This window comes from Artemia sp. Qi Xiang Cuo, chromosome 2, assembly GCF_049724085.1.
Source record: "Artemia sp. Qi Xiang Cuo chromosome 2, ASM4972408v1, whole genome shotgun sequence".
In the NCBI taxonomy this organism is placed as follows: Eukaryota; Metazoa; Arthropoda; class Branchiopoda; order Anostraca; family Artemiidae; genus Artemia; species Artemia sp. Qi Xiang Cuo.
Genome location: NC_142795.1, coordinates 67,953,059 through 67,966,327, shown reverse-complemented (window position 1 = coordinate 67,966,327; position 13,269 = coordinate 67,953,059). Strand labels below are relative to the sequence as shown.

At 31.1% G+C, this 13,269-nt stretch overlaps 1 protein-coding gene across 3 annotated transcripts in view; it reads left to right on the top strand.

Annotated features, from left to right (window-relative positions):
* The window catches only part of Shrm (shroom), a 245,268-nt gene that overhangs the window by 155,463 nt on the left and 76,536 nt on the right, over nucleotides 1-13,269 (top strand). For all 3 annotated transcript variants that reach the window (XM_089102697.1, XM_089102702.1, XM_089102699.1), the window contains one exon: nucleotides 11,082-11,158. In XM_089102697.1, coding sequence (XP_088958823.1) covers nucleotides 11,082-11,158 — 77 coding nt within the window. The remainder of the gene's footprint in view (nucleotides 1-11,081; nucleotides 11,159-13,269) is intronic.

Here is a 13,269-nt window from a genome sequence, read left to right as displayed (position 1 = left end):
TGGTAAATTTTATATTATTTTAGGAAAATAGAATTGATCAATAACTTATTTCATTCTCATTGAGAAAATTCAGAATCGAAATTGAACTTTTCTTCTTCCGGGAAAATATTTTGAACAGAACTTTAAATTTTTTCATCTCTTTGAGAAAGGTCGGAATTGAATTTAAGAAAATTTAGAATTAAAGTGAAACTTTTTATCTTCATGGTAAATAATCTGTGGAAGCTTTTTATTTTCTCTGGAGAAATTAGAATTGAATTGTGTTCTTTGGTAAAATTCAGAAGAGAACTTGAACTTTTCTATCTTCTATGAAAATTTGGAACAGTATTTTAAATTTTTTCATCTCTTTGAGAAAAATCTGAACTGAAGTGGAAACTTTATATTATTTTGGGAAAATAGAATTGATCAATAACTTATTTCATTTTCATTGAGAAAATTCAGAATCGAAGTTGAACTTTTCTTCTTCCGGGAAAATATTTGGAACAGAACTTTAAATTTTTTTATCTCTCTAAGAAAGGTTGGAATTGAATTTAAGAAAATTTAGAATTGATGTGAAACTTTTTATCTTCATGGAAAATAATCACAATCATAGTATAGCTTTTCCTATCTTCTACGAAAAAATTTAGAAGTGAACTTTAAATTTTTCATATCTTGGTGAAGTTAAAACTGAAGTGGAAGCTCTTTATTTTCTCTGGAGAAATTAGAATTGAATTATGTTCTTTGGTAAAATTCAGAAGAGAACTTGAAATTTTCTATCTTCTATGAAAAATTTGGAACAGTATTTTAAATTTTTTCTTCTCTTTGAGAAAAATTTGAATTGAAGTGTAAAATTTTATATTATTTTAGGAAAATAGAATTGATCAATAACTTATTTCATTTTCATTGAGAAAATTCAGAATCGATGTTGAACTTTTCTTCTTCCGGGAAAATATTTGGAACAGAACTTTAAATTTTTTTATCTCTTTGAGAAAGGTCGGAATTGAATTTAAGAAAATTTAGAATTAAAGTGAAACTTTTTATTTTCATGGAAAATAATCACAATCATAGTATAACTTTTCCTATCTTCTACGGAAAAATTTAGAAGTGAACTTTAAATTTTTTATGTCTTGGGACTTTTCTTCTTCCGGGAAAATATTTGGAACAGAACTTAAAATTTTTTCATCTCCGAGAAAAGTCGGAACTGAATTTAAGAAAATTTAGAATTAAAGTGAAACTTTTTATCTTCATAGAAAATAATCACAATCATAGTATAACTTTACCTATCTTCCATGGAAAAATTTAGAACTGAACTTTAAATTTTTTATGTCTTGGTGAACTTAAAACTGAAGTGGAAGCTTTTTATTTTATCTGGAGGAATTAGAATTGAATTGTGTTCTTTGGTATAATTCAGAAGAGAACTTGAATATTCACGATCAAAGTATAACTTTTCCTATCTTCTATGAAAAATTTGGAACAGAACTTTAAATTTTTTCTTCTCGATGTGAAAAGTCGGAACTGAATTTAAGAAAATTTAGAATTAAAGTTGAACTTTTTATCTTCATGGAAAATAATCACAATCATAGTATAACTTTTCCTATCTTCTATGGAAAAATTTAGAACTGAACTTCAAATTTTTTATGTCTTGGTGAAGTTAAAACTGATGTGGAAGCTTTTTATTTTCTCAGGAGAAATTAAAATTGAATTATGTTATTCGGTAAAATTCAGAAGAGAACTTGAACTTTTCTATCTTCTAAGAAAAATTTGGAACAATATTTTAAATTTTTTCATCTCTTTGAGAAAAATCTGAATTGAAGTGGTAAATTTTATATTATTTTAGGAAAATAGAATTGATCAATAACTTATTTCATTCTCATTGAGAAAATTCAGAATCGAAGTTGAACTTTTCTTCTTCCGGGAAAATATTTTGAACAGAACTTTAAATTTTTTCATCTCTGAGAAAGGTCGGAATTGAATTTAAGAAAATTTAGAGTTAAAGTGAAACTTTTTATCTTCATGGTAAATAATCTGTGGAAGCTTTTTTATTTTCTCTGGAGAAATTAGAATTGAATTGTGTTTTTTGGTAAAATTCAGAAGAGAACTTGAACTTTTCTATCTTCTATGAAAATTTGGAACAGTATTTTAAATTTTTTCATCTCTTTGAGAAAAATCTGAAGTGAAGTGGAAAATTTTTATATTATTTTGGTAAAATAGAATTGATCAATAACTTATTTCTTTTTCATTGAGAAAATTAAGAATCTAAGTTGAACTTTTCTTCTTCCGGGAAAATATTTGGAACAGAACTTTAAATTTTTTCATATCTCTGAGAAAGGTTGGAATTGAATTTAAGAAAATTTACAATTAATGTGAAACTTTGTATCTTCATGGAAAATAATCACAATCATAGTATAACTTTTCCTATCTTCTATGGAAAAATTTAGAAGTGAACTTTAAATTTTTCATATCTTGGTGAACTTAAAACTGAAGTGGAAGCTTTTTATTTTCTCTGGAGAAATTAGAATTGAATTATGTTCTTTGGTAAAATTCAGAATAGAACTTGAACTTTTCTATATTCTATGAAAAATTTGGAACAGTATTTTAAATTTTTTCATCTCTTTGAGAAAAATCTGAATTGAAGTGTAAAATTTTATATTATCTTAGGAAAATAGAATTGATTTATAACTTATTTCATTTTCATTGAGAAAAATTCAGAATAGAAGTTGAAATTTTCTTCTCCTAGGAAAATATTTGCAACAGAATTTTAAAATTTTTTCATATTTTTGAGGAAGATCGGAATTGAATTTAAGAAAATGTATAATTAAAGTGAAATTTTTTATATTCATTGAAAATAATCGCAATCATAGTATAAATTTTCCTATCTTCTACTTAAAAATTTAGAACTAAACTTTAATTTTTGTAAGTCTTTGTCATTTTCTTTTTTCGGGAAAATATTTAGAGCAGAACTTAAAATTTTTTTATCTGTTTGAGAAAAGTCAGAACTGAATTTAAGAAAATTTAGAATTAAAGTGAAACTTTTTATGTTCATAGAAAATAATCACAATCATACACAGAAACTTACACACACACTCAAAAACTTACACACCCATAAAAACTTACATACTCACACACAAAGAACTTACACACACACACACAATACTTACACACACACACAAAAACGTACACATACACAAGAACTTACACACATACAAAAACTTACACACACACAAAAAAACTTACACACACGATAAAAACTTACACACACATAAAAACATACACACAGACAAAAACTTACAAACACAAAAAAACTTATACACACACACAAAAACTTACACACACACAAAAACTTACACACATGCAAAAACTTACACACACACATAAAAACTTACACACACACAAAAACTTACACACACACAAAAACTTACACACACACACACACACACACACACACACAAAAACTTACACACAAACACACACAAAAAGTTACACACACACAAAACTTGCACACACACAAAAACTTACACACACAAAAACTTACACACACACACAAAAACTTACACACACAAAAAAACTTACACACACACAAAAACTGACACACACACACACACACACACACACACACACAAACATACACACACACACACACACAAACTTACACACACACACAAAAACTTACACACAAACAAAAACTTACACACACACAAAAAAACTTACACACACAAAAAAACTCACACACATAAAAAAACTTACACACACACAAAAACTTACAGACACAAAAAAACTTACACACACAAAAACTTAGACACCCACACACAAAACTTACACACGCACACAAAAACTTACACACTTACAAAAACTTACACAGACAAAAAAAAACTTACACACACACAAAAACTTACACACACACACAAAAACTAACACACACACACAAAAACTAACAAGAACAAAAAAAATTACACAAAAAAACAAAATTACACACACAAAAAAAACTAAAACAAAAAAAAACAATTACACACGCACAAAAAATTACACACACACAAAAACTAGCACACACACAAAAATATAAACACAAAAACTTACAAACACACAAAAACTTACACACACACACAAAAAAACTTACACACACACATAAAAACTTACACACCCACAAAAACTTACATACACACAAAAAAACTTACACACACACAAAAAAACTTAAACACACACACACAAAATTACAAACACACAAAAAAAAATTACACACACATACAAAAAAAATTACACACACATAAAAACTTACACACACACAAAAAAACTTACACACACACACACACACTCACACAAACTTACACACAAACACACACACACAAAATATTACACACTCACAAAAAATTACACACACACAAAAACTTACACGCACACAAAAACTTAGACACACACAAAAACTTACACACACAAAAAAAAAACTAACACAGACAAAAAAAACTTACACACATACACAAAAACTTACACACATACAGAAACTCACACACACACAAAAAAACTTACACACACACAAAAACTTACACACACAAAAAAACTTACACACACACACACACACACAAAAACATACACACACACAAAAATACTTACACACACACAAAAAAACATACACACACACAAAAAAAAACTTACACACACACACAAACTTACACAAACACAGAAAAACATACACACACACACAAAAACTTACACACACACAAAAAAGTTACACACACACAAAAACTTACAAACACACAAAAACTTACACACACAAAAACTTACACACACACACACAAAAACTTACACACACACAAAAACTTACACACACAAAAACTTACACATACACAAAAACTTACACACACACACAAAAAATTAAACGCACACAAAAAAAATTACACACACACAAAAAAACTAACAAACATACAAAAACTTACACACACACACAAACACTTAAACACACAAAAAAACTAACACACACACACACACACACACAAACAAAAACTTACACACACACAAAAACATACACACACAAAAAAACTTACACACACACAAAAATACTTACACACACAAAAAAAATTACACACACACAAAAACATACACACACACAAAAAAAACTTACAAACACAAAAAAACATAAAAACACACACAAACATACACACACAAAAAATTAAACACAAACAAAAATTTACACACACACACAAAAAAACTTACACACACACAAAAACATACACACACACAAAAACTTACACACACACAAAAAACATACACACAAAAACAAAAACTTAAACACAAACAAAAAAAATAAAACACACAAAAAAACATACACACATACACAGAAACTTACACACACAAAAACTTACACACACAAAAAAACTTACACACACAAAAACTTGCAGACACAAAAAACTTACACACACACAAAAACTTGCACACACAAAAAACTTACACACACACAAAAACTGACACACACACAAAAACTCACACACACACAAAAACTTACACACACACAAAAACTTAGACACACAAAAACTTGCACACACAAAAACTTAGACACCCACACACAAAACTTACACACGCACACAAAAACTTAAACACGCACACAAAAAATGAAAAACATACAAAAAATTACACAGACAAAAAAAAAACTAACACAAACAAACAAAATTACACACACACACACAAACAAATACACACACACAAACACATACAAAAAAAAAAAAAATTACACACAAAAAAAAAACTTACAGAAACAAAAAAAATTACAAAAACAAAAAAAAATACACACACACAAAAAAAACTAAAACATAAATAAAAAATAAAACATACACACAAAAACTTACACACACACACAAAAAAATACACACACACAAAAAAAAAATTACACACACACATGAAAACTTACACACACACAAAAACTTACACACACACACAAAAACTAACACCCACACAAAAAAACATAAAAACAAACAAAAAATTACACAAACACACAAAAAAAATGAAACACACACACACAAAAAATTAAACACACATAAAAACTGACACACACACACACACACATCACACAAACTTACACACACACACACACACACACACACACACACACAAAAACTTACACACACACAAAAACTTACACACACACAAAAAAATACACACACACAAAAACTTACTTAAACACACAAACTAACATACCAACAAAAAATTACACACACAAAAAAACATACACACACACAAAAAAACTTACACACACAAACAAACTAACATACACAAAACAAACTAACACAAACACAGAAACTTACACACAAACACACACAAACTTACACACACACAAAAACTCACACACACACAAAAAACTTACACACACACACAAAAACTTACACACACACAAAAAAACTTACACACACACAAAAACTTACACACACACACAAAAAACTTCCACACACACACAAACTTACACGCACACAAAAACTTACACACATACACAAAAACTTACATACACACAAAAACTTAGACACACAAAAACTTACACACACAAAAACTTAGACACCCACACACAAAACTTACAAACGCACACAAAAACTTACACACACACAAAAACTTACACACATACAAAAACTTACACACACAAAAAAAAACTTACACACACACATAAAATTACACACACACACACAAAATATTATACACAAAGAATAACTTACACACAAACAAAAACTTACACACACAAACAAAAAATAAAACACACAAACAAATTAACACGCACACAAAAATCAGAACACGCACACAAAAACTTACACACACACAAAACTTAAACACACACAAAAACTTCCATACACAAACAAACGTAAACACAATAAAAAGCTTACTCACACACAAAAACTTACACACACAAAAACTTACACACACACAAAAAACTTACGGACACACAAAACCTTACACACACAAAAACTTACACACACACAAAAAATAACACACACAAAAAAAAACTTACACACACACAAAAACTTGAATAAACAAAGAACTTACATACACAAAAAAACCTAAACACACACAAAAACTTACACACACACAAAAACTTACACACACACAAAAACTTACACACACACACAAAAACTCACACACACACAAAAACTTACACACACACAAAAACTTAGACACACAAAAACTTAGACACCCACACACAAAACTTACACACTCACACAAAAACTTACACACACACAAAAACTTACACACTTACAAAAACTTACACAGACAAAAAAAACTTACACACACACAAAAACTGACACACACACACACAAAAACTTACACACACACAAAAACTTACAAAAACACAAAAAATTACACACAAAAAAAAACTAACACACAAACAAAAAATTACACGCGCAGACAAACTTACACACACACAAAAAAAAACTTACACACACATAAAAACTTACACACAAACAAAAATTTACACACACAAACAAAAACTTACACACACAAAAAAAAACTTACACACACACACATAAAAACTTACACAAACACAAAAACTTACACACACACAAAAACTTACACACACAAAAAAAATTAAAAACACACACAAAAAATTACAAACACACAAAAAAAATTACACACAAATACACAAAAAATTACACACACATAAAAACTTACACACACACACACACACTCACACAAACTTACACACACACACAAGCTTACACACACACACACACACTCACACAAACTTACACACAAAAACTTACACACTCACAAAAACTTACACACACACAAAAAATTACACGCACACAAAAACTTACACACACACAAAAACTTACACACACACAAAAACTTACACACACACAAAAACTTACACACACACACAAAAAAAATAACACAGAAAAAAAAAAAATTACACACATACACAAAAACTTACAAACTTACAGAAACTCACACACACACAAAAAAACTTACACACACACAAAAACTTACCCACACACAAAAAATTACACACAAACAAAAAAACTTAAACACACAAAAAAAAAATAACACACACACACAAAAACTTACACACACACAAAAAAAACTTCCACACACACACAAACTTACACGCACACAAAAACTTACACCCACACAAAAGTTACATAGACACAAAAACTTACAGACACACAAAAACTTACACACACAAAAACTTAGACACCCACACACAAAACTTACAAACGCACACAAAAACTTACACACACACACACAAAAACTTACAAACACACAAAAACTTACACACACAAAAAAACTTACACACAAGCAAAAACAAAAACAAACACAAAAAATTACACACACAAAAAAAAAAAAACACACATACAAAATTACACACACATAAAAACTAACACAAACACACACAAAAAAACTTAAACACAAACACAAAAAAAATTACACACACACATAAAAACTTAAAAAAACACAAAATATAACACACACACAAAAAAACTTACACACACACAAAAAACATAAACACACACACAAAAACTTAAACAATCACACAAAAAAAATATCAAACAAATACGAAAAAAATGACACACACATAATAACTTACACACACACACACACACACTCACACAAAATTACACACACACACACACACACTCACACAAACTTACACACAAACACACACACACAAAAACTTACACACACACAAAAACTTACACACACACAAAAACTTACACGCACACAAAAACTTACACACACAAAAAAATACACACACACAAAAACTAACACACACACAAAAACTTACACACACACAAAAAAAAAACTAAAACAGACAAAACAAAAATAACACACATACAGAAAAAATTACACACGTACAGAAACTCACACACACACAAAAAAACTTACAAACACACAAAAACTTACCCAAACACAAAAACTTAAACACACACAAAAAAACTTACACACACAAACAAAAACTTACACACACACAAAATCTTACACACACACAAAAAAAACTTACACACACACACAAACTTACACGCACACAAAAGCTTACACACATACACAAAAAGTTACATAGACACAAAAACTTACACACACACACACAAAAACTTACACACAAACACACACAAAAAACTAACACAAACAAAAACAAAAAAATTACACATACACAAAAACTAAAACACATATAAAAACTAACAAACACACAAAACTTACACACACACAAAAACTTACGCACACACAAAAACTTACACACACACAAAAAACTTACACACACACAAAAACTTACACACACACACAAACTAACACACACACAAAACTTACACACACACACACAAAAACTTACACACACACACACACAAAAACTTAGACACACACAAACAAAAACTTACACACACACAAAAACTTACACACACACACACACACAAACTAACACACACACACACAAAAACTTGCACACACACAAAAACTTACACACACACACAGAAACTTACACACAGAGTACCAGTGGGAAAGCCATGTCGTGTCTATGAACAAGCACAGAGTACGATTGGTAGAGCCGTAAGCATATTATATGTCATTTTAAGATACGTAAAAAAGTTAAAAAAAATGCCATGTTAAAAAAATATCAAAAATTATTTTAAAAAAATGGTGGAAAGGGGGAGGGGGTGGTCCTTTGGGAGCCTGGGGGACCTTTGGGGACCGGGGGCTTCCTTCGGGGTTGGGGTAGGGGGATGGGAGCCCTTTGGGGTTGGGGTAGAGGACCTCACGACACTGTTTAAATAGAACTTGTTTACTATAACGACCACACTCAAAACCTCTTCTAAAACCTTTTCTAAAATCATCTTTTAAAATGTCTCTAACTGTTTCTGCCGAAATAATTCCCTAAAATGTTTAAAACCGTTTCACCCAAATAATCCCCTAAAAGTAATTTCTGTGTGTTCCTTTTGTTTTTGGCATCTCTGTGCTTTCACATTTCAAATTTCTAGGAAACCCTTTCCTACGTTAATCTCTTCATCTCATAAATGTCCCTAGCTATACTATTAAGGTTTCGTTAGAATATCAATTTATCTCTCTGACTTAAAGCTCAGTGAAGCCGTATTTAAAAATAGAATTTCTATCTTTTTAGCCTCCCGCATAATTCCAAGATAACAAGTGATGTCATTTCTAATTCCTGACAGTAAAGATCAATGAAGCCCTATTTAAAAATAGAATATTAATTTTTCTCTCTAACCGAAAGAACGTTTATCCCTCAGACCTAAGATTAAAGAAAGCCATAATGTTTCTTAATTCCCCCTTCGTGAATCAATATATTCCCCTAGCGATTATGTAAATCAATTTCTCAGGTTCGGTTCGCCTAAAGATCAAAGAAGCCATGTTTGTTTCTTAATTCCCCTTCGTGAATCAATAATTACCCCGTCGATTATGTAAATCAAGTTCTCAGGTTAGGTTCGCCTAAAGACATAAAACAGAAATAAATTGCTGTTGACATCCATAAATGTGAGAAAGTTCCTGTTTTTTCATTCTCACTGACAACGAACCATAAAACAGACATAAATTGCTGTTGACATCCATAAATGTGAGAAAGTTCCTGTTTAAGTGAGAAAAATTCTGTTTTTCCATTCTCACTGACAAAAACCATAAAAACATGCATAAATTATGTAAAAAAGTTGTAGGTGGCAGCAGGGTGTTCTCGTCGGAGCTCATGAGGCCTTTCTACTTGTATGTACGATCTATGAAAACCAGTTTCATAGCCACAAAAACAAATGACGGGTGACAGAATGCATTGGCCTTGTATAATTTGGGATGTACATTTGCACATTAGGGGGAGGGAGGGTAAGGTTACTTTACCCCCACACCCTTCTAATATGCAAATATATAGCCCATATTATATTAATATATAAGCTAAAGTATTATATTTGCATCATATTTTGGTATATTTCATTAGGATTAACCTAACTTCACATCTCGAGAGTGTTCTGAATAACACAGGAGTACCGAAAATATATTGGAGAGACGCCGCCCTTTTCCAAGTCACCGCTATCGCATTGAGTGTGATATCTAGCTGTTAGTCTTAAAATTTTATTTTTTCTTCAAAGTTGCATTTTTTTTTAATATTCAGGGGTAATCTATTCATTGTTTTTCGTCTTTTGTAGGATCATTATGCCAACGCCGTTTCACCACACAATCCTCGTCATTTAAAAGGAAGTGAAGAGATGGCGACATTATCAAGGTATATCTTATTCTTTGGCAATTTTCCTATATCTCTAAGAATGTTCTTGGAAAGGATAGTTTTTGACACAAAAAGTTCTTGGACTTCCCTTATCTAACTCGTATGTGTTTTCTTTAAACCTGCAGAGTTTTGTGTAAACGCTGGGGACAACACAGGTTTTTGACAATTTTATTGAAACATGAAAATAACTAAAAATAACAGTATTATGGGATAAATATCAATAATTATGTTATCTATGTACAATTTTTCGTGGCGAAATATGGAAAAAGAATATTTATATCCTATCGTGTTTCATAATATATTTATTATTTCATCACGAGCTCTTAACTGTTTAATCTTCATATCCGTAATCTTCATTTCTACTGCTCACCTCCCGTGTCCCATCGCAGAGATGGCGATTCTGTGTCCCTTTCATGACCAATGCGAAGTATTAGTCTCAATTTGGACTTGAAGCTTTGGATTTGGCTTTTGACTTGCCAAAAAACTACAAACACTAAACATCATTATTTCAATGAGCCCCATGTGTCTTTTCCTTATGGACGGAGAGAACTGTTTACTGTTTAGAGGTATATATTGGAAGAAAGAGAGCTAGTGAATTACGACAAAATTCACTAACCTGAGCATGTAAGGGGAGATTTATCAGACACAAAGAATCAGACACAAAATGGTACTTGTCAAGAATCCAAAACCACGCGATAAGTGAAGTTTTGTTAATGCTAATGAAAAAAAACAAAATAGGATGAAAATAAAATAGTTTAGAAACAAATTTGGGCTATATATTTGCACATTAGGGGGGTGGGTCGTAAAGCATAGCATATATTAAATACGTATCCTAACCCAACCTAGGTACCTTTTTTTGCCCCTTAAATCCCAAAAAAATAAAGTTTAAATCTTTGCTACGGAGTGAGCAACACCTTAAAAACCTGTTTTTAATGTAACATCTCGGTCTTTCTCGATACAATCTTTCTCGCGTGTTTCTGGATTCTTAACAAGTACCACAAAATACATACGCGGCTCTGTTCATGATTGTGGCAATCGCTGCAACCTAGTAAAGAGTGCAATCTAACCCAATGTGACGTAAGAGCCTAAAAAGCGCTTAAAAAAAAAAAAAAACAACAAAAAAAACTAGAAAGTGAGGAAGAACTTCCATTTGAAGCTGATTCAAGAATGATCCTATTAAGTAACCATTATTTTGATAAAGGGTGGATCCAGGATCTATTTTGGGAGAGGGGGGGGGGCAAAATAGGTTGATCCGATAAACTTGCGTTAGAAGCAAGTTTAATTAACGCAAACTTGGGTTAATTAAGTAAATTACACTACTTTAGACTACGTTAGGGGGCGCGCCCCCTGCCCCTGGATTTGCCACTGATTTCGATTGTTCTTAATGGTAAAATTTTATTATAAAAAAAATTATGGAAATTTTGAAAAATAGTCGGTTACCCCACAAAAATGGGGTCAACTCAAAATAAAACTGCACCATTGAAATCTCTATAGCCGAAAACCCGGGGTATTACAGTCCCCAATATTGAGCAACAGGGAGAATCACTTGTTCGCACGGGGAGCTGTGATGAGTCTCCTTTTTATATTCTCCTCCAATTTTCGTCGCCATTACTGTGGCGCTGAAATCCCCTTAAATATCCTTGGTCTTTCTTTTTCAGCCGGTTGTTCCACGGTATATATGTAATTTTATCCACATCTGGAGTCTAGTAAGCCAAGTCCGTCTAGTCTCATTAGTTCGTAAAGCAAGAAAGCTCATTTCCGGTCTGTTTTCTTTAATGTAATATTTGTTAAGAACTTGACTCTACACAGTAAATACTGCTACTGTCAGAGGTCAATACGGAAAATTTACAATTTTGCGACAACTGGGTGTTGCAAATTATATAGTTTACTAGACATTTTAAGGCGTGTTTGACTTGCAGGGACCGGTCTGCCCTAAGCACAAAACGGTTTTTTTTTTATTGCAAATATCGTGTTTTTCTTGTCTAGTCAACTGGTATATTCATGACTTGGGTATGTTTCTCGAGTATCTTAGTTGAATCGTTTAAAAGGGTTATAAAGTCAATCAATTTCCAGTTAATTATACTTATGAATTCTTTGAGATCGCTTTGGAA